Consider the following 24161-nt stretch of genomic DNA (forward strand, 5'->3'; position numbering starts at 1 on the left):
TGGATTTGGGTGATGAAGAGTACAAGCAGATGGTTTGTGTTAATGGTGCAGCAATTGAGAAACCAATCACGTTGGAACCAGGTGAAGAATAGACTGGCCACTCGAGCTCTTTGTGGTCCCTTCAACTTGATATGAAATGAATGGAGATGCAAATAAAGTAGGATGAATTTTAGGTGGAGTAATTTGCATGTATTTTGCTATCAAAATTGAAATTTTATTTTGACAAAAAATATCTAAGGCATGTGCCGGAGTGGTCTAATAAACTATCTACAACATTCAGCATTATTTTTTGGCAAGTGATTGAGCTGTCAGTGCAAACTGAAACGTACAAGATAAGATTGTAAATAAAAGGGACATGCCATAAAAATTTGTTGACTATATATATAGAATACAGATTGAAGTTCAAACCCTTTTTCCCAAAATAGCATAGTCTATGTAGTTTTGTCACGGTGAATTGGAAAATGGAAAACCTCCGCCCCAGTTTGCATGGATGAAAAAGGGAGATAAGAAGAAAAAAAAAGTTAAAAGAAAGAGAAACATAAGATAAAAATGGGGTAAAAATAAATGTTATGTTTATAATAAAGCAGCTGGATTTTGAGCTTGCTGTTAATGGAACTGCTTGCTTTTGAGTATAAGCTGAAAACATTTTTTTATGTACGCTGGGAAATTTTATTTTATTTTTATGAAAACTGAGCACAAAATTTTGATCGTATGAAATTGGAAGGGTGTTATGGAAAATGAATTTAAAAAGAAAAATCACAATGGATTGGGCTTCTGAGGTAAACTTGTATAAAAGGACAGCACAGCACAGCACAGGAGATCTTGGTGCATTCGGCAGACGAGAAAACACAAATGGGTCATGCCGATCTCCCTTGTTTGCTACAGGTTATTAAGTGAAGTCAGCATAAAATTAACTTAATAATAAAAATAAAATTATCAAATAATAAATTATATTATGTTCTAAGGGTTGCGTTCTGTTTAGTGCCCTCTTGGGCAATTTAAGTGGGATCAGACTCTTCTAAGAAGAAAAGACAGCTAACGAAAAATCAACAACGTAATTTTTTATGTATTTATCTAAAAAAATTCCTTAAAAAATAAATTTTAATTTTTTTTAAGAAACAAATCTTATTTTAAGATAAATCCTGATATTATATAAGAATATGAGATTAAACTTAATTCAACCTTTATAATAAGTTATTTTTCACTTATAGTTACTATCTCTAGTAAATGAAGGATTTGAGTAAATGAAAGAATTGAATTTTTCTCAATAAATATTTATAGTAATAAATTTCTAATTACTTTAATGGCTTTTATTCATTTTTATTAAGTAAATCATACTCTAATAAGGCTTAATAACTATATTTAATTAGTTTGTTTTGTTAAGTTCTTCTCTTTATAATGTCTTCTTCGTCTTCTCTTTTTATCTATTCTTTGCATTTTTAACATAGAGGTCCTACCAAAATCCCAGAGACCATAAAGTAGGATTAGTCCCCATCACACTTCAACATCCCCCCCACCCAACTGACGCATCAAACTATGAAAACTTTGAACTAGTCACGAAACACTTGCATATGAACAAGTCATCGTTGTATGTCTTCCCCACACCACAGGATAACTTCTGGCCCTCCTTTACCCAAACTAACTTACAAACAATACAGTCTCAGCCACTCCAAATAGAATTCAACACCAAAAAGCAGGCAAAATTATTAAAGGCGATGAGAGTAGTTGAGTAAACTTTGCAATACTAGAAATGCACTATTCGGAAAACAACTTTGTAGTGAATGTTCTTCATACAATGACATTTAACTAAAAATATTCTCTTCCAGAAATAATCTACAAACAATAATTGGATGGTTCCTAAACAAGTGACGGTTTGTTTTAATTTCTATTGCAAAGAAAAAATGATTGTTACACATTACCATAAAGTTTTGGAACTTTATTAATTAATCGTGTGTGAGACACTAGATCTAGATCCTTTGCGAACTGCTTGATCCAAAATTAAATTTCAGTCTTTGTGCATTTAATTATTCTTATCTAATTAAACTAAACTCCAAGCCAAAAAGTAAAAACTAATTTGTCACAGGGCTGCATGCACCGTCTATCAAACCAAACATTATTCCATGTTATCACTTTTGCATGACACAGACGCACAATCCTAATGAGGGATTGATCCACATTCCCTCCCGACCAACCGTTTTTCTGGACAATGACCTGTGTATTAAGGCTTTGTTATGATAGCCATCGAAGAGGACAGAGGTAGTTTAGACTTCAACGTTGGCTGTTGGAGGAAAAAGACAACCATAATTTGGACTGTTTTTCTTCTTATCTTGTTTCTTGTTTCCTTTTCTTAAACCTCAATTCACAGAACGATTACCGTACTTGATCATTGAGGACCAAAGGATTGAGCGTGGAACGCTAATAGTGCTAATGCCCATATGTACCCTTCTCCTATATATTCTGAATTTAGGGCTAGTCTTTTTAATTTATGTACAAATTTAAGCTTAAGATGTTGTATAAATTATCCAAACTTTTTATTGGGTTTGTATTTTTTATAAAGATGACAATTATTTTTCACTAGAGGCAGTCATACTTGAGTGAGATAGAATTATTGTAGGTGAAAAATTTCTTCATTCAAGTATTTACGGTAATTAATTATATATTTAAAATTTAAACTCTTGAGTGAGATCATTCTTTAAATTGGAATAATTTCACCTTAGACTTTGAGACCACTCTTAAAATTAATTACTTTTTATTCATTCTGAAAATCAATTGTTTAAATTTAATCAAACTAAATTTATTTAAATTTATAATCTCATTTTTACTTTTAAATATTATTATTCTTAAAAAAAATTAATATGATCTACTTATACTTTTTTATTTATACTAATTATATTTTTTTAATAATTTTACATATTGTTTCTCTTGAATGTTTTAATTTACATTTTAAAATATTATTTAAGTTAAAAATATTTGTTTACATGATTTTGTAAAATTGCTTGAGTTAGTGTAAAGAATTTTATACTATTGACTAATTCTAAATTATTATAGAAGTAATTTTAAAATAATTATTATAAAAATAAATAATCTTATTATATATATATATATATATATATATATATATATGACAGCTTCTAATTGGATGATGGTATAATTTTTTAAAATTATCAACATGCTCTAGTTAAATTTTAAAAATAAAATGGCTAAAAAAATTATGTTTGAAAATTTTCATATAAAAAACAAATTTATAATAAATTTAAATGTTAAATACTCAACTAAACATGAAGTCATAATTTTCCACTTTTAGTTTCACATAAATTCAGAAACAAAATTACGTTTGATAAAAACAAACCCAAACATGTGTTTTTCCTTGAAAACTCCATGTCTCCATTCATAAACTTCAAAGCTGAGTTAAAAAAACTCCACGAGGCATGTTCAAATACAGTAATAGTTTTTAGCTATATTCTTTCAAAATTCACATAACATTTTTTTCTTAAATTAAATTTAAATGGTTAGTTAAAACCTAAAAAAACACTGCATACGAATTATCCTTTGTTTGAAATATAAATTTAAACGTATTATCTGCTGCATTTGATTGAGAGTCGCACACGTTCTGAAAACTAGTTTATGGTAAGGATATTTTTGTCAAAGAAATTACAAAAGGTTGAGAAGGTGTACAGAGAAAAAGAAGCTAAGGGATATAATTACAGACCTTCTATGCCCTTTTTTAGGCTTGATCTTATATATTAAAAGTTTAGTTTGATTTGTTAGTCTATGTAAATGCCTACTACACTGTCGGGCCTATATTTAAATAGGCTAATCGGTTGATGATTCAAAACGAAAAACTTATAAATTATGAAAATTAAAATCACTCTTGCTAAAAGCATGGGACAAAGGCCTGTATAAAAAAAATGAGAGAAAGCCTTGTATAAAAAAAAATACATAGGTGAAAATAATATTATTATTATCTAATTAGAATTTAATGATTATGCACTCACATTATAAAATATTTTTACACTAATGTCTAAATATCATTTAAATAAATTTAAAATAATTATTTTAAAAATCAATAAATTTAACAATAATGAGTTATGATTAAATGAAGGTATAAACTTATTTTACACTACATAAAAACTAAACTCTTGTAATAATTATAGTTATAATATTTTTTATATAATCTTTGCACGATTTCATGCAGAACATTAATATTAAAAATAAAACACACTACTTTAAAAAAAAATAAGAACTCATTAAGTATATCTGATTTGTCATCGTAGTTACAAATTTTCCCTTAAACTACTTTTTTTATATAAATTCAATCATAATCTATCGCTATGTTATCAATAATCTCTTGCAGAGTTGCAGATAAAATTATTCGAAAAATTATATAACGTGGAAAACCATCATATGATTCACACTAAATTTACTAATTTACCATTGACATTATTTTGCAAATTAAGAATAACAGGAGAGTCATTTTTTTAAACACGTGATCAATGAGAGAAATTAGTAAATCTTACGAACATGTTGCTTCTAAGATCACTATTTTAATCAAAGCTGGCAAAGAATTTGCAAAACATGCGCTATTGATGATGAGATAATAACCTTTGGTAGCTAGAATACTAGAATGTTTAAAGATTGATAATTTTTTTTGAAGGATAAAGATTGATAATTTAAAAAGATGGATACAGTAGAAGTAATAGATTTTGATAAGATATGCTCGTATGTGATTTTACCACTAAAAACGTTAAACACAAATGAAATTGTATATGTATGCAAATTGTACAAAATCATTACTGGATTTTTGGGGCAATTGTACAAGTCCTTTTTCGCGTTGGACCATTGACAACATTGAACATTGACTATTTGTCGTTTTTGTAAAAGGGCTAATGATCATTTCACCACTCACCAGCCACTTAAACCTACTACTCATTGCTCCCACCTTCCCACATTATTCTCCTAAAAGGGTAAATTAACGAGTAGATTAAGTTGAAGGTCTTTATCGAGTTAATTGTGTGATTATACACTAGAGTTACTAATGATAACCTAATGGGTAGTTTATATTCTATTATTATATTTTTGCAATTTAATATTATCACACCTCTAAATTTGTTCTCCAACATTATGCAAATAATGAATAGATCTACTTCAAGGTCTTTATCCTTTTGTATGATTATACACTCGAGTTGTCAATAGCCATAGTAATGATTATACAGAGATGTGGAAGTTTTCAACGTTACAAGATTACGACAATTTAACATATTTATTATATATTAAAGGACTTTTTTTTTCTTATTTCTATCTAGGGAGAAAGGAAATAACAGATCTTCAAGTAAGTTGATTGTTGGAAACTTTGTTGATCACACACAAATATATTTAAAGATTATGTTATATTATTATAATAATTACATATGTCAAATTTTAAATAACTTATATTGTAAAAATGTAAGTTTAACAGTAAAAATTATTTATGTTTTAAATAATATAATGAGGTGTTAATTCATTAATTTTTAATGAGTTATAAAAAAAATTGGACTCAATGTGTGAGGTAGAAATAGAACACCAATTCTTTAACATGTGTATATTGGTATAATATTTACTTTGTACCATAATCACATGAATCAACTAATAACTTAACCAGAATTTCGAAGTTATGAGTATATGATTACGTTAAATGTATAAAAGATCGCTCACAATTATCTTACTCAATTCAGTTTGAAGATTTTTTTAAAATAAAATAAAAGCACTCACTCTTTAATTAAATAGATATATCTCAACTAATAAAAGTGTGTTGACTTAAAATAATTTAAGCTTTTAAAGTTTATGGCTGAGGTTGTTTAAATTTATTTGTTGAAATAAGTGTTTATTTTAATAAAAAATAAGCATCTTTCTAATTTTTAAAATATTTGTTTAAATTATTTTTTCTTAAAAATAGTTATTCATTTATTTATTTCAAGAAGTAAATTTTATCTATACTTATATAAAAAAATATTTATTTTAAAGTTATTTTGTTTAAGTTAAGCGAACTCACCCTGTATATATCTAAATATGTATTTATATTAAACTCTAAAACGAGGATGCCTGTAATAATCCTATTTAATTGGATTAAATTAAGAAAATAATTAATATTAATATATATATATATATATATATATATATATATATATATATAAAAACTAAATACATGTATGTTTATTTTAAACATTTTTTTAAAAAAATTATCCTAAACTCCTAATTTTTAGAAATAATAAACAAACCACGGCTATCATTTTTTTACATATCATATGCATTTTTTTTTATGAAAGACAAATCCTATTAAAATTAAATAAAATCAATATACACATTATAAAACTCTAATTTTAAGTATTTAATCCAATTATTTATCAAAATTAATAATTAAATTAAAACAACTCTAGAATTGAATCAATCCACATGTTTGCTAATAGAGCACAGGTGCAATTTTAGCGTTGAAAACCCTTAAAACTGAAAGAAAAACAAATAAAATTGTTCTCTTAACAGTAACATTTTTTGTGTAAAAAGAAATCCAAAAAACACGGAAATATAAGAAAGGACCCACATGTGAAGAGCTAATTGACCCACGTCAGTGATCCCTATAAACCCATCCTTCCATGAATTTATGAACAGCGGTTTTCCGTTCGAACGTTCACCGTTATTCTCTCTCTCTCTCTCCTCTTCTGAGTGGCGCTGCCAGCCATGCGTCTTTCTGTTACTCTTACTCTTTGAGACGTTCCAATTCTCTCCCTCACGGTTACACTTACACCCACCGCAGCAGCTAATAGAATAGAGCCGTTGTAATGGAGGAATAATGTCTCCAATGCCACCCACTTCACCTTCGTGCTAGTATTTCACTATTTTCTTCTTCATTACTCACTCTATATCATTTTGCATTGCTTGCTACTTTCATCTACCATACCCATTATTCCTTCCCAACGCATAACTAGTACAGTTAGATTTAAAGGGTCTTTTGTTTTGTTTCTTTTGCAGGACAAAGAGAACATTCTTTCACCAGATCTGCAAAGGAAAACAAGAATGCCTTAGATAGAGCCAAGTGAGTTTCAACTTTCCTTATCTTCCAATATATTTTGAATTTTCTCGATTCTGTCATCTCCTCCGAAAAGTTGCTGCGCGATAAAGAGCCAAAAGATGCACCATATCTGCTACAAGTTGAACAGACGCTACTTTTTTTTTATAAAAAAAATATAAAATTTAATATACTAGTATTATGTTCCTTTTTTTTTATAACTTAAAAAACACAGCCTGCGAGCTCATTCTTTTATGCACAAGTTTCTCAGTGTCCGCTTCTACTTTCTTAGACAATCTTCTAGGAATCAGATTTCCTTTTCCAGTTTCCACACTTTTTTTTTTTTTTACTATTTTCCATTCCCTTTTTTGGTTTTCCCCTTTGTCTCAAGAGGGAAACTGTGTCTTTTTTTGTTTAAACTAACAAACTTGTTTGTGGTGATTGATTCATTTCAGTCTATGCAGAATTAGTCTTGTGTTGCAGTGTGAAAAAAGGTAGAGCAGAAGAAACACCTCGTTCCTTGCTGCTGTTAGAAGTGGAAGGAAAAAATTCTGAAATGGAATTTCTACCCATTTTCTCTTTCATTTCCCTGTTGTTGTGTTTGGTTCTGTGGCAAGTAAGTGGTGAACCTGTTGAAGACAAGGAGGCTTTGCTTGACTTTGTGAGCAAGTTCCCTCCTTCAAGGCCTCTGAATTGGAATGAGAGTTCCCCCATGTGTGATTCTTGGACTGGAGTGACTTGCAATGTAGACAAGTCCAAAGTAATAGCAATTAGGTTGCCAGGGGTTGGATTTCATGGCACTATTCCGCCTGATACTATTAGCCGCCTCTCAGCACTGCAAACTTTGAGCCTCAGATCCAATGTCATAACTGGCCATTTCCCTTCTGATTTTTCCAATCTGAAGAACTTGTCTTTTCTCTATCTTCAGTTCAACAATATTTCTGGTCCTTTGCCTGATTTCTCAGCCTGGAAGAACCTCACTGTTGTCAATTTGTCCAATAACCATTTCAATGGCACCATCCCTTCCTCCCTTAACAACTTGACTCAGCTTGCTGGTTTGAACCTTGCAAACAACAGTCTTTCTGGAGAAATTCCCGACCTCAACCTGTCAAGATTGCAGGTGCTGAATTTGTCCAACAACAGCTTGCAGGGAAGTGTGCCTAATTCCCTGCTAAGGTTTCCTGAGTCTGCATTCATTGGGAATAACATTTCCTTTGGAAGTTTTCCCACGGTTTCTCCAGAGCCTCAACCGGCTCATGAGCCATCTTTCAAGTCCAGGAAGCGTGGAAGGCTCAGCGAAGCTGCGCTGCTGGGAGTTATTATTGCTGCTGGTGTTTTAGGCCTCGTGTGTTTTGTTTCTTTGGTGTTTGTGTGCTGCTCAAGAAGAGTTGACGAGGATGAGGAAACCTTCAGTGGGAAGTTGCACAAGGGAGAAATGTCTCCTGAGAAAGCAGTTTCAAGGAACCAGGATGCTAACAATAAACTGGTTTTCTTTGAGGGGTGTAATTATGCCTATGATTTGGAGGATTTGTTGAGGGCTTCTGCTGAGGTGCTGGGAAAGGGAACGTTTGGAACTGCCTATAAGGCAATACTTGAGGATGCAACCATGGTTGTTGTGAAGAGGTTGAAGGAGGTAGCCGCTGGAAAGAAGGATTTTGAGCAGCACATGGAGATTGTAGGAAGTCTTAAGCATGAGAATGTGGTTGAGCTCAAGGCATATTATTATTCCAAAGATGAGAAACTCATGGTATATGATTACCACAGTCAGGGGAGCATCTCTTCCATGTTGCATGGTATGTACCATTGTTTTAGCTCATTGTAATTTGTCTTCCAATTCACATATGTTCTTACATGTAATAATGTTCCTAAATCAAATATAATCAATTTTACCATTTTAGATGAACAATATTCGTCATAAAAACGGGTCTGTTGATTATTCAAATAGCTTCATGTACATGTTCACTTCTATGACTTAGTTGTAGTCACTGACAAACATGCCCAACTGTTAAAATAGGAAGGCTTTCTTAGACTTATTTTGACAAAACTTCATTGGCCTTATTCATATAGATTTGACTCATTTAAAATAAAGTTTGTAAACTGAGAAAGTAAGGTATTTCCATTGTTTTGAATTAAAGTATATCGTGAAAACGGGTCTGTTGATTATTCAAATAGCTTCATGTACATGTTCACTTCTCTGGCTTAGTTGTAGTCTCTTTCATGCATACCTAACTGTTAAAATACGAGGCCTTTTAATACTTATTTGATAACACTTCACTGGCCTTCCTCTTATAGATTTGACTCATTTATAATAAAGATTGTAAAGTGAGAAAGTAAGGTATTTCCATTGTTTTGAATTAAAGTATATCGTAAAGTTAACTCGTTTCAAATCACCAGTGAATACATCGTTACTTTTTTTTTTTTTAACTTTAGACATCTCTTTACTTCAGAGGAGCCTCACTCAGGAGGAAAGTAAATATGTTGATACTTCTGTGCCTTTTCAATATTTGAGTGCTTGTATAACTTTAATGCCCCCATAGTTAAAAACATCTTGCAATTTCTCACTCTTAGTGTACCTTACACACAATATTTTCTGTTTTGCAAAAGAAGTCAAGATTCAAACTATGTAAATAAATAATTTGTCTTGAAAATGCTATTTTAGTACATTACACGACTACATTTATACACTGTCCTTGCGTGTAAAAGCCATTCTGCTTTCTGCAAATTTCAGGCAAAAGAGGAGAGGATAGGGTGCCTTTAGATTGGGATACTCGACTGAAAATAGCCTTAGGTGCTGCAAGAGGCATTGCTCGTATTCATGTTGAGAATGGTGGCAAGCTTGTACATGGCAACATCAAATCCTCAAACATCTTCCTCAACACCAAACAGTATGGCTGCGTGTCTGACCTTGGCCTGGCAACCATATCAAGCTCACTTGCCTTACCAATATCACGAGCAGCCGGTTACCGTGCACCAGAAGTTACAGACACCAGAAAGGCAGCACAGCCCTCAGATGTTTACAGCTTTGGTGTGGTGTTGCTAGAGCTTCTGACTGGGAAATCCCCTATCCACACAACTGGTGGTGATGAGATTATCCACCTTGTGAGGTGGGTTCATTCAGTTGTGCGCGAGGAGTGGACAGCTGAAGTGTTTGACTTAGAGCTGATGAGATATCCTAACATAGAAGAAGAGATGGTGGAAATGTTACAGATAGCCATGTCATGTGTGGTTAGGATGCCCGATCAGAGGCCTAAGATGTCTGAAGTAGTGAAGATGATAGAAAATGTGAGGCAGATTGATGCAGATACTCACTCATCATCTGGGAACCAAGTATCAACGTGACAATGGTAACTCTCCTTCCACTCCCTCCTACTTCCCCTTGGGAAGTGAATGAAAGAAAGATGTTAACCTTTGTTTGTGATTTGAGGTATCTTGTCAATGTTTAACTCCCAAGTTCTGAACAAGAGCGTGGTTATTATTACTATCATTATATTTTTTCTCATATTTAAGTTGCTTGAGTTGGTTAAATATTACTAACTAGTGGGTTAGTATTTGATTTGACCCTGCGCAAAAGGAAGCTCCATGCGCTGGTACAGCAATCAAGTGGTTATAATGTGAAGCATTTCTTTTGTGTGTGAACTGTGAAGCTGTCTTTACCGAGAAGGTGCACCTGTTGTTTTTCCCTTGCAAGAGTGGTCTAACAACTATTACCTCTTGTCTCTTTATTATATTAGAATTTTTTTTGAGAAATTTGCTTGCTTCCTCTCCAAATTGTCTATTGTATTAATCGACTATATTTTTTTTTATCAAAATACTTTTAACTATTTTACTTTTTTTTGTGGTCTACGAATCATATGTATTGTACATTAATAAGACAAATTTTCTCTCTCCTATGAGGAAAATTTTGACTAGTTAGATCAGTTGCCTTACATTAAAAGAACAATTTTCTTCTCTTATAAAAATTGAAGATGACTAGATATAAAATAAAATTGCATAACCGTTCAAAAAAAAATGGAGACATTAATTAATTAATTAACTAGGTAGAAAGGTGAGATAATAAGTTTTCATAATTTTAAAAGTAATATTGAAAAAATAATATAAATTAGCAAATTTAATATCATTAAATAAATCAAACAACTTTCTTAGTATTAATCATAAAGAAAATTTGCTAAAAGAATCTGGAACAATGGTTCAGCCCCAATTTCATAAGATAGCAAAAACAAAGTGTGAAGTCAATACAAAAATATGTGTTGGCATTTTAATATTTCTGTTATTCTTCACTTTTACCTTTTAAACATACTCTTATTTAAGTCAATTTTAAATAAAACTAGAATTATTTAGTTAACTTTCTTTGTATAACATATATAAAATTAAAAGATAACAAATATTTTTTTATTTATTTAAAATAAAAAGCCTATAATTATGATATATGATATCAAATGCAAAAATTGTTAGGACGGAAATGTTCAACCCAATATTACGCATTTGCAGAAATTGCAACCGATAAGATGTACTCGTCAATTATCAAGCAAAGTTAGTCATATAGGACTAATTTCATTTTGGGCAGTTACTTAATGTACGTCATTTATTGTTTGATGTACCCCATAACCTAAAATAATAAACCAGAATGGACTATTATGTTCCTTTGGTAGTGTTTTACTCCACTGCCACCAGAGATGGCACTGTTGTGATGCAGCCAGTGGAAGGGAGACACACGATGTCGAAGAGCATGGTCATCGTGAAATAGAAACAGAGATCAAATTCGAATAACCATAATTCTAAATTGAGTAATCCATAATACATTCATTGATGTATTATAAATTACTCAATCCAAGACTATATGTGGGTGGTGTGGCATGGAGGCTTGTAGGTCACAATGATGCACGTGGTGGTGGGGTGGTGGATTTGGTGTGGTATGATGTTTGGGTGCTGCACCAAATGGTGATGAAGGGGATGAAGGTGGAGGTTTGGGGGAGAAGCAGCTAGGGTTTACTTGAGAGAGGAAGGGTAGGAAGGAAATATTAGGAATTTTGGGGGTACACCAAGAAAAACAATAGGGTGTATTAACTAATTGTGTTCATTTTGTTAGATAGAGAACTGGGTATAGAAAATACTGCAAAGATGAGCATTAGGCTCTTGATGATGACTGGAAATAGTTTAGTCTCCCTTGTTACTACTATTCTACCCTTTTGATTACACTCTCCTTTGCACACACCCGTACTTCCCAGTCCCAGCTGATCCTCAAATCAAGAAAAACCACCAAGCCTGCACATCCACATGAGTTTGCTTTCGGAAAACCACACCCTTCTCCTAAAATCATCATTCCCTTCACATTTAACTTTCCATTGTGGCCACAAAAAGCAAAGTTGGTGCAAGAAACGAGATTGGTTTTTTCCTGAACGCCAAATACAACTAAAATCACAACACTGATCCTTTTATTTGCGAATTGCAATCGCAGAAAGGAAAAGGGGATCCTGTCTCCTTCATTTGTTCCCTTTTTGAAGAAGTTACCCCTCAAATTTGTATCGCTACTTCAATTTCTCCTTTCAAATTGAATTATGATCTCAAATTTCAATTTACTTGACATAGAAAGCTTTGATTTTTTTTCTTGACCTTTTTGTAATTTTTTCAATTTGGCGCAAAAAGGTGAGAAATTTGTGTGCCTTAGATTGTTTTCATGGTTCTGGAGGGAACTGTGCTTCTCATATTGCATTTGGGAGTCCCTTGTCAGAAACAAATGGTTCTTATTCTCTTCCTTAAATTTCCCTTCTTCTTCCACTCATTACTTAAAAAAATGTATTCTATGCAAAATTGGCATCATGATGAATCTTCCAAGACTAAAGTCTCTCCACGATCGACCAAGCCTCACCATACCCTTAGTCACCATTTGTTGCATCCAGGGTGGAGAAGCCTTCTTTCATCTCCGAAGAGAAGTGTTTTTATGGGATATTCCTGAAAAATAAAATTAAAAGGAAAGTCTATTAGCAATTAGGTGGACTGCAAATAACAATAGCTAAAAAAGTATTCTAATGTCACATAAGCTTGGGCTCGGGTTGTTCGGTCAAATAGAATCTCAGGCTTCACAAATTAGCGAAATCAGTACATGTGGGCCATATTACGTTATTTGTAGTCCAAAATTTAGAAGCAGTGTTGGATTACTTTTGTTTGTTTTCCATGAGCTCCAACAAATTTATGGCAATAACCATTAGTTCTACCAAAATCACTTTTAATTTATCCAATCATAAATTGTGTTACTTTAAACTTTTTTAATCAACATTAACTTCGTAAATAAAAAATGTTCCATATCAAGTTTGTAAATTTTCAATCAAATATACGTGCAAACTGAAAGACAATTTAGGAAGGTTCCATTAAAAGTTCGAAATTAGTACTGTGTGGACTGTAGTAATTCCTTTCCAACTTCTTTTTTTTTGGTATCATACTTGCAGTAGGGGAAATTCCTACTCTCATAAAAATAATGAAAAAGGAGGAAGGTAAAGATCGTATTAATTACACGTGCAGCTAACTTTGGATAAGCAGATCTAGTCAGCTAGATCACATTTTCAATTTTCCATTTATTACTCTGGTCCAAAGGATCTAGCATCAAGGTCCATGTTAACAAAAAATTCTAACTTATTGAAGAGTCATTGCAAAGGTGTTTAAATGTTTCCACCAGCTTTTATAAATTAGCCTATAAAAGATGTCGATGCCATCCCCTTGCCGATTAGATTTTTGGAGTAGATAAAAGAGGAAAATATAGTATTTTTTATGGCCGTGTATAACAATCAGATAGACTCTAATGTTTAAAATAATGTAACTCGTGATATTGCTTATTGACTGTTAAAGACAGACTCTAATAAAATAAATGAGATAATGTACAGAAAGGATATACTTCATAGTAAATGTGCTGAACGTTTAAGCCTTTAAGGTGATTAATTAGGAGGGGGATAATCTCAAAATGAAAGCAAAACGACCACAAAATAAAGAACTTGTTACCATTAGCTTAAGTAAACATTTTATATTGTTCTTAAAATGACATTCTATACAAGCAAGACTGTAAACTAATGAACCGCTTAATTAACTGAGTAGTGCCTAATAGGAGGTATGGTGTAGTCATGTGAAAGCTTACATTGACCCAAAACAGGAGAAAAATAAACAGTAGGTGCTACTCTTTCTGTAAGACTCTTCAAACTAACACCAAACATGTTATCCTTCTTGAAACTTGAATTATCTAATTAAGTAAAGAAGAAGCTCAGGGCAAAAATTTCTATATAGAAAGAAAATATCCTGTTTCATGCTTAATGTTGTGCAGAGGTGAGTAGAACGTGCTTATCAGATGCTACAATTTGATGTGGTTGCAACTTGCAAGGCTGGTATCTACCCAGATGGCAGATGGTGCAGCTCGCGCACTTGATCCCTTCGAAACCAATATATTAATTAATGAAGAGCTTATGTTGTTCCACTGAATCTTTCTGCTGCACAACTCTGTACCAATTATTCTTGCCTCCAAGAGTGTTCTTTTCTTAGGACATCCAAAATTATGGGTAGATAAACATATGCCAACATGTAGAAAATAAAATGAACTAATAAAGGAAATAAATTAAATTTCTTTAATGAATTAAAATCAATTTATGGAAAAAATTGTTAATTGATTTTCTTCTCTTATAAATAATTGTTGAAATTTTATTTAAACTGATTCCAACCGATTGACTCAATCAGAATAATCAAGAACTACTCCCTTTGGGTCAAGTAACTACATAAATTGTAAAAGTATTTTGTTAATTAAAATGTTTATTTATACATTTTCACAGAAATGACATTTGTTTATATAAAAAAATATTGAGGTTCATTTACTAGGTCGACATTTTACTTCCAATATGTAGAATGTAATCATGTATGGGTAGATTGGGCTCTATTAACTCCAAGCCTATGCAAGCACGATAGTGGAGAAGTCATGAACAATTTCAATGCAAACCAAACGTTCCTTAAACCAAAGTACACACAACAGGGGTTCAATATAATATGGGTTGGCTCAACTAGTTTAAAATTATTGGATCAAATTAAAAAAATAAAAAGCTTATGATTTTTTTTTATAAAAAAAAACAACTAAAGTGAATGTAACTTTATTAAAATATTAATTCTCTTTTCTTTTTGCTACTAAATGTTCGCAAATGGTTTTCACTTGTCTGTAAAAAATTATATTAATAAAGGAAAAGCGAGTAATAATGTACTTGTATTTCAATTATCATCTATGTATGTATCCCTATTATGCAAATTTTCTTTAATAATGACTCATAATAGGTTAATACATGAAATAAAATAAGAAAAAATTGAAGTGCACTTCTTCAGCGATTCATTCAAAGCTAGTACAATGCCAAAAGAGGTTTAAATCAAACTTTGAGAGAGTTTCTTTTTTATGCTTTAAATGAGAAAGTTATACATTCAACTATTTTTTTTCAACTTGTATTGTGTTTTTATGAACATATATGACTTTTTTTGCCAGTTTATGTGGTTTTTTTTATAAACATACGTGGTCTTTTTTTTTGTTTTATAAAAGTAATAACAAATATTTTTTAGTTGATAGGCCTAATTAATCTTAAGTTTTAGTAGTCTTGTCCTGGAGTGACCTAGAATTTATTAACCAATTTAGTTGTATTATTTATATAATATTTTTACAATTTTAATTTTCATTTCTTTTTATTTTTCAATAATTAAGTAAATAGTTTATGTATTGTAATGTAAAATATTTATATACTATTATTCAATCATATACCATTATGAATGATAATTTTTCTGTCTTTTATAATAAATATTTTAAGAGTCATATCAATAATAGTTTTTAACTAATTAACGGTGTAAAATCTTTTATGGTAATAGTCACGTAAAAATTAAATTCTTAATAACTCATTTCATATTTTTTCCTTTTTTTTTCTTATTTCTCTCTCTCTCTCTCTCTCTCTCTCTCTCTCTCTCTATATATATATATATATATATATATATATATATATAATTTCTCAAATTTCTCAAACAATATGTGGATGGGTGCGTGGAGAATGGCCACCCTTGTATTGTGTCGTGTTGTACGTTCTGCAACACTGTACTTGAACTTCATACCCAGCGTTCAGCACGAGTTGTTAATATTAATCCATATATGTGATGCATCTGACGAACCGACCACAGCATAACAGGTACCAGAAAATCAGGCCTCTTCCAATATCTAATCAGAGTAATTTAATCATGTATAAAAGTTTAATCAATCACAGATTATAGTTGATATCATTTGTAAGCTTCTTTTTTTATCTCATCATAGTAGTATTGATATGAAATAATTTCATCTAAAATAATAATTAATTTTTGTTATAAATAAGATGATGAATGAGTACACACAAAATAAATATATTTTTTAATATAATTTATTTTATACTTAAAGTCAAGATTATAAATCTAAATCACTTAAGTGATGATACAAATGAATACCACTTATATTAATTATTGTTGGTATATATTTTTTAAAATGATTATTATAAAAATCAATAAATTTTTTAAAATTTAATTTCTATGAACTATTAAAGTGAAAGATGCAGTCAATCAATTATAAATTATTTCTAATATAAGATAATTATTATAAAAAATATTAAACATATCATATATAACAACTTATAACTTTTCCCTAAAAAAATAATAACTTATGATTTAAAAATCATGCAAAAAAATCTGTTTACATAGTTCGTACACTAGCTATTCAATCTATTATACTTGTTAGTTTCTAATTAGAAGATCGTGTAAAAATCTGTCCGTGTTTATATAATTTATTATTAAATAAAAGCACTTGAATTATATATATATTGTCCTTAGTCCCTACATTGAGAGAAATGAGAATCGAAGCCCGCAGACTGTTCAGACACAGATGACTAATCAAAATGCTTACAAACAATGTGAATTGGTGATTAATTAAGTGTAGCTATTGACATGATATTTCAAATTTATCCTCTCAAGTTCTCATTAACAATTGTAAGAATCTACTCTCTTCTTATTTTCTAATTCAGGAGTGAATTTTGTTCGACAACAAGGAAATTATGTCACTTATAGTCTAGTTAGAATGTAATGATTTTATGTTAATATTTAAGTTTTGGATCAAGTTGTACAATGCATATCATTATGAATGGAATATCCTAATTGTTTTTTCTTATAAATAAATAAATATATATATGCAGCGAGTTTCATTTGTAAGTTTTGGATCATTGGCACATCATTTGCTTTTATGTATTTCTTTAATTTACATTCCCTTTGCTTCCAAGTGTTGACCGTAGTCAAACTGTCCCGTGGTTGCTTTCTTCCGTAAAGTGCACCTCGTAACCGTTGTATCGCATCTGCATGTATATATAGCACTCTCATCATTATGACCAAAGTTCTTTTTTAGTACAGTACTCCTTTCGCTTTTTTTATAAGAAAAAAAATTTGTTTTTTTTATAAGTAAATTTTAACTATATAAACTTCATTTAACCAAATTATGCTTAAAATACTCCATTTAATAATAGGAAATTTATGTTTAATATCAAATTGTAATACATAATAATTTTTAAAAAATTAATTAAAAATAATTAATTTTCTTTATAATTGTGAAATCAATTTTTTATTTATAAAAGAGAATGAAGGAAGTAACATTTGGGAACACACAATTGTGACGTGTGAAGAATTGGTAAATGAAATCAATTGTACCAACAAAATTTATAATGTCTTTGATTGGCGGTAAGAAATTATTGTGAGTTTAACTTTCACATAAAAACAAAAATAAGAAAAATATTCAAAAAAAAATTATAAGGATACAGATTAATGTTTTTAATTTTATAAAATAGAAAAACATATTTTAGCTTTAAAAAATAATTTAAGAACCTATTTGAAAATTTAAAAATAATTCAGAGATCTATCGAGTAATCCACCCAATTTCACTTTTTTTTTTAACTGGCTTTAACTGATTTTCAAATCAGTCAGTTTTTAAAAATTAAACGTACTTGACACTTGACAGATTGATCAATATTTTAGTTGAACACTTATCAATTTAACTTTTTAAGCAGCCATTCAAATTACTAGGCTCAAATATTGTGATTATATATTTTTTATTAATACATGTTAATCATTAGTTTACATCCTTATGAAACAAACGTCTCCTAAGAAACTACTACATAATTGCATATGTTCCTGTCAACAAATGGTTTCATAAAAAGTAACTTTAAATTATTAAATATAATTAAAAATTATATTTAAAGTAATCTCAATCACATATTTATATTATACTTTACGTTTTTTTTAATTGAAAGGGTTTCAATACAGCCTTCTTTACAAGCTAATCGTTATTATGCATGTTTAGGGCATTTTCAACTAGAGATTTTTTTTTTTCTTATTAAGAACCTTGCCTATAAGAAGGAGCAAGCACAGAGTATCACTTCTTTTTCAGTGAAAGAATGGGTGATCTGAGCCAAAGTGTCTCACCTCACGTGATCGGTATGCCTTCTGTCCTCCCACGTGTCCTTCTATTATTTGCCTTAATACTGCCCCATTTCTTATGTGTCTCCTATCTACACATCACCTCCTCAAAGGCTAGCCCAAAAAATATTAACAAAATCACAGCCAGGAATTAAATAGCATTTAAACCGGGCGTTGTAAAGTAAATTGTATTGTAGCTTATGGGTCCGTTGGATCCTATACAATAATAGGTTTCAAGTAACAAAAGAAATAGTAACTTTTTTAAAGCCCAAATATGAAATAAAATATGGGTCTCACTAAAAATATTGGTTACAGAATTAAAAAAATTATAAGAAAACATAAATAAAAAAATCATAAGCATAACCAAATGTTCCAAGAAAATTAGCATTTGTCATAAAATATATCTCCTCTCACACCCTTTCTTCCTTCCATTTCAGCTCTTATACCTCCTCACAGTACCAAAACTCACTGATATCCCCTGCAATTAGTTAGTTCATCCTTGGCTGCAGTTATTACTTTTTTTTTCCGGTCATAGAAACTGTTAAAATTAAATCCTCTTTATTTATTTTATCCTTCTAACCTTACCAGAAAGAAAAAAAAAATCACTTTTCCTTCGTCCCATAGGTTCCATGTGCTCTGGTGTTGGTGCTGGGTTCTAAGCTACAAAATTTCTTGTTATTCTGTCCTTTTAAACGTAACTTTCGTTGAAGTTTCTCGTTCTTTAATGAACTTTAGAAGCAATATTTAACCCATATTGCCGCTTTGATTTCTATCCCTTATAAGCTTCTCTCTGACGTGTTCTTTCCTTTCCCTTCTTTATTTATATTCTCCCACCCCTTCCCCGCCCGTGTCCACTCTTCATTCTCCAAGGAATCTCTCTCTCTTTCTTTCTCTTTTCCCTTTCTCATTAGTATTTCTATTTCACTTCACCATCCCACTCCACCGTTTCCCCTTCCTTCAATGCTATTATGGCTTCATCTTCCATAAAAAACACACACCACCTTAACCGCACAAAACTCTTCATGGAAGAAGATACCCTTTTGAAGAAGAAGCGTCACTACCCCAAACTCATACGAATACGTGTCACCGACGCCGACGCTACTGACTCTTCCAGCGACGACGACGAGCCCTCGGTGTCCTCCACGCGCCGCCGAGTCAAATACTTCGTCAACGAGATTACCATCCAAGGCGGCGGCGGCGGTGGTGGTTGCGTTAACGTTGTTTCTAGGAAAAGAAGGTTCAAGGCTGGTGCCGGAGCTCCATCGTGTCGGCGGCGGACGGGGGCGAAGAAGTTCCGGGGAGTGAGGCAGCGGCCGTGGGGGAAGTGGGCGGCGGAGATTAGGGACCCGTTGCGCCGCGTGCGGCTGTGGCTGGGAACCTACGACACCGCCGAGGAAGCCGCCATTGTGTACGACAACGCGGCCATTCAGCTTCGCGGTGCCGACGCGCTCACCAATTTCGTAACGCCGCCGCGGGAGAACAGAAAAACCGGTTACTGCTCCGGCGAGGAGTCACGGAACAACGACTTGCGTTCCCCCACTTCGGTTCTTGGGTGCCGTTCGGTGTACGAGGAAGCTGAGTCCGTAACCGCAAACGCAACCGGAAACGACGTCGTCGACGAGTCCGTAACAGTAGTCGCAAACGACGTCGTTGGGCCCTCAAGTGAGTGCGAGTATTCATGCGTTTCGGAAGATAGTAATAATGATAAGTTGAAACCGGAGTCAGTGTTTCCTATTCCAAACGATGTGGTGTTTGACTTTCAAAGCACGTTAGATATGTTTGATGAAGGGATTAATACTAATAATAATAATAATGTGGCAGAGAGTAGTATATTCTTGGCGGAGGATTTTGATTTCAAAGGAAGCTTTGTTAATGAGAATTTAGATTTGGGTTTTACGAGTTGGCATAGAGAGTGTGATAATTTCCAAGACATTGGGGATTTGTTTGTTTGGGATCCTCTTGTCGCTCTTTGATTGAGACAGGCACCATTCTCGTCGTCTTTGTAATTCTATTGCCAACGAAAATGGCCCAAGTTTTTGTATCGGGGGGAATTCGGGGGTTGCTATCAGTTTTGTTTCTTTTCTTTGGGGGTTTAGGCAAAAAAAAAAAACCCTTATTTTTATTTCGTTTTCGACATGGGTGGGTGGTAGTATTTTTTGTATTTTCTATTTTATTCTAGTTCTAGTATATGTTTATTAAGTCACACTAGTTGTAAAACTGTGCGTCCCACGGTGTTGCCTCTTTTTGTTTCTTAAATATATAGTAGTATAAAATAACTCTGTCTCATAAGTCACCCGTTTGTTTGTTTGTTTTATTTATTTATTTTTACCAGCAAATGGTATAGTTTACCTTCTTGGTACACGAGTCTGCATGTAAAAAAAGGATATTTAGAAACGTTCGTCGCATATATTAATAATATACACCCATTTAGCGGTCTGGAGCGTTTAATTTTGTCTTTACCTGACTAGAAGTGTTAATTTAATAGAATTGTTTATTTAAATTCAAACTTAGTCGGATTAAAACTTAATACATTTACGATATAGGACTTGTTTATTTAATAGGATTGTTTCTGTGTATTAAAATAGTCTCATATTATTTAGGAATGGAAGGTATCTTTAATTTATAAACATCTTCACTCATTAATAGTCTCATATTGTTTCAGTGTTTTCATTTTCCTACTGAATTTCTATGAGATGTTTAATTCAAAATGCTTTTGTTTTGTGTCTTAATATCTATATTACATGTTTGATTTAAAAGCGCTATTTTGTCCTATACTTTTGAAATAATATACATATAACACATACAAAATTAAAGGGTATTTAGTGTCTCATGCTAAGATAAGGTATCGTCACTCCCGTCATTTATTTGAACAATGGTCTACAACTAATGTTTAAAAAGTCTTTATGTGTTTATTCATCTATCTCTTCAAATAAGTCTTTTGGAGTATTGAAAAAAAAGATGAAAAATATTTAATGACGTGTTGTAGAGACACAATTGAAGAGCTCAGAATATGACATCTTTTACAGTAATTGAGCAACCATTCAAATTACACACCTTGTCATCTATAATCCTTATTTTCATAAATCAAAGACAAAAAAAAAGGAAATTTTTTTATGAAAAACAAAGACTACTACATCTAGCCGATTTATATTAATAAAAAATGTAGAGAGTAAAAATAAATATTATTATATTTACAAAAATCTAAAACATATCTAACTCGAGAGAAAAACCTCTCTCCTCCTCTACAAACCAAAAAAGATGATATTTTTTTTTCTTCTCTTCTTAATTTAGACTAGGAAAGGTAACCTCTTTTTACCATCTTTGAGTTTTTTCTCTCTTTTAATCCGAACAAATCTTAGTGTTCAACCGTCAATGCTTTTCCACTGAATCAAAAAATTCAACTGTCAATGCCCAAACATATGAATTGCTATTTATAAGTAAATTCATTATAAGCACCGACTCCACCATTTTGAAATAACTTATTAACATTCATTTTTGCTTCCATTGTGGTGAGAATTTCTATATTCTATGTTTGTTAATATATTATCATGAGACTGTGGCTTCCATTAATTAACTATTCGATCTGCTGCAACATTTCTAAATGAGAACCATTAATCATTTGTAACTTTTTTCCATTTATATATTTAGAAGATGAGAGCAATTTAATATATCTGGTTATTCGTATTGTATTTAGAGGTATTGTTGGATACAAGTATTACTTGTTCATAAAGTCTTACGCTATGGTAAATGAATTTGGTTTTTGGCACGTAACTCTCTCACCTAACTTAAACTGTTTATTGTACGTATGGTAAATGTGCTCAAGAATTTTTTTACTGTATTTATTTATTTTGAGAGTTTGCTCGGGTGAAATTAATGCCGTCACCTACACACTTCACCGGATATTCAAACCTCGCGAACCCCTTTCTTACCATAAAAATTTGCTGTCGGATATTTCCGTTCAGGAATTCAAGGAATCAAGGTATAAGGCATCTTTGGTTAATTTGTGCAGACATGCACTATCCACAGTAGACATAGGATTAGAACTGTGAAAGGACATTTTTCCTTCCATTTTCTAAGATATGATTTCATCTAAATCCCTTTAACAAAAAAAATCATCTTAATCTTATTGATAAAAAATGTTTGTTTAAGTATAAAACCTTAGTTATATATTTTAGCTTGTCAAATCTAGAAAGTGAACTCTATCAATTGTTTTTGCTACCCACTTCTTTTTTTGTTCTTCCGATGCTAAAAAGCAATAAAAAGAAAAAGACTAATTCTTTTGCCCGTCTCGAACTAAAAGCCAAATCAAACACACTGTTAAGCTTCTTTTTCCTTTTATATTTTCTGTTTGGGCCAAATTAAGGCTTGTTCCCCAGCTGGAAGAAAAGGAAAAGAAAAAAAAAATCAGACAGGATCTTCAAGATAAGATGTCAATTGTGGCGCAGATTAAATCGATATTGAGTATAATAAATCGAAAGCAGAAAAATTCTTAACTGGTGAAGCGTTAGAAATTTATTTTGTTTTGTACTACTACTAAATTTGAATTGCCTTTTTAATTGATATTTAATATTGATAATACCCATGAAATAGTATAAAATAAAAAGAAATATTTCACTCTTAAAACACTTTCTACAAAAGGTAACATGAAAATGCGGTTGGGCCTTTGAATAAGGAAACCGATCAGGTGCAGTTTGTTTTTTTTTTCTTTTAATTTCTGACACAAACAGAGGCGAGCAAGTGGCACAATGCTTGAATACTTTTTCATGCCACTGCCATTTACCGGGTGGAAAAGCAGAAAAAATATTACAACATAAAACCCAGTTCTGTTTAAGCTTGGTTGCGTACATAATTGTAGATAATCATCACTCTTGAAATTGTTTTTTGTAGAAAAAATATTACAACATAAAACCCAGTTCTGTTTCACCAGAGACATGATGGTTTTAAATTGCAGTCATCATGATAATTGTGATTGTGTTGGGGTGAGTCAAAAAAAATTTATAGTGTGAGTAAATACAGGAAAATGTGATTGATAGGATCGTAATTACTGTGAATCAAAATATTTTTGACATTAGGGTTGCAATTACTGTTGCAGAATGCCATTTAAAACCATGTCCGTCCTATAAGCTTTCCCTTTCCCGTGTTTTTAACTGATAATTAATGGGTGATATTTATATTCCTCGTGTACATCATGGTAAAGCTGTGGTGTTACCGTGTTAGGTTAGTTGTTATTTCCTTACATGAGTACTAATGCCATATACACACGTTTTAACAACACAGTGAAGAACATGCTCTTCTGACTCCACGTACCCGGCACCTTCTTTGATGTGTCATATCCATTCAACCTTTCAGTGATTATATATTATATTAAGTGTCGGGTGATGAGAATTAAAATATCAATGTGTAGGGTATATATGCATGCGTGTATTGCGTGAAGAGTGAAGACGTTATGTGTGATAAAAATGTCAAAGATAAGTCACTGTCTGGTAGATCAAGGCATCAACCATATAATGCAGGTTTGAAATATTGGGGAAAAAGGGCTGGTCCACAATTTCACAAATAGTGTCGTATTTAAAAAAACTGGGATTTTGGAACTCAGGAAACGAAGCCGGTGACTGGTTTTTTTCCCTTCCCATCTTCGCAAGCA

At 31.8% G+C, this 24161-nt stretch overlaps 2 protein-coding genes across 3 annotated transcripts; both read left to right on the forward strand.

The window, feature by feature from the left end:
- Positions 1-6618: 6618 nt before the first annotated feature.
- Positions 6619-10951, forward strand: LOC100814524 (probable inactive receptor kinase At4g23740). Of its 2 annotated transcripts, none has more exons than XM_006580481.4 (4): positions 6619-6858; positions 7003-7066; positions 7495-8832; positions 9768-10951. In XM_006580481.4, exons 3-4 carry the CDS (start codon positions 7596-7598, stop codon positions 10376-10378), a joined length of 1848 nt encoding a protein of 615 aa, XP_006580544.1. In that variant the 5' UTR covers positions 6619-6858; positions 7003-7066; positions 7495-7595; the 3' UTR covers positions 10379-10951. The 2 variants fall into 2 exon arrangements, with proteins under 2 accessions (XP_006580544.1, XP_006580545.1); XM_006580482.4 differs by having other exon boundaries at positions 7504-8832.
- A 7969-nt stretch (positions 10952-18920) lies between these two features.
- Positions 18921-20793, forward strand: LOC100813992 (ethylene-responsive transcription factor CRF2). The gene has a single exon (XM_006580480.4). It carries the CDS (start codon positions 19486-19488, stop codon positions 20488-20490), a length of 1005 nt encoding a protein of 334 aa, XP_006580543.1. The 5' UTR covers positions 18921-19485; the 3' UTR covers positions 20491-20793.
- Positions 20794-24161: the final 3368 nt, after the last annotated feature.

The sequence above is a fragment of the Glycine max genome, chromosome 5, assembly GCF_000004515.6.
Source record: "Glycine max cultivar Williams 82 chromosome 5, Glycine_max_v4.0, whole genome shotgun sequence".
Lineage (NCBI taxonomy): Eukaryota > Viridiplantae > Streptophyta > Magnoliopsida > Fabales > Fabaceae > Glycine > Glycine max.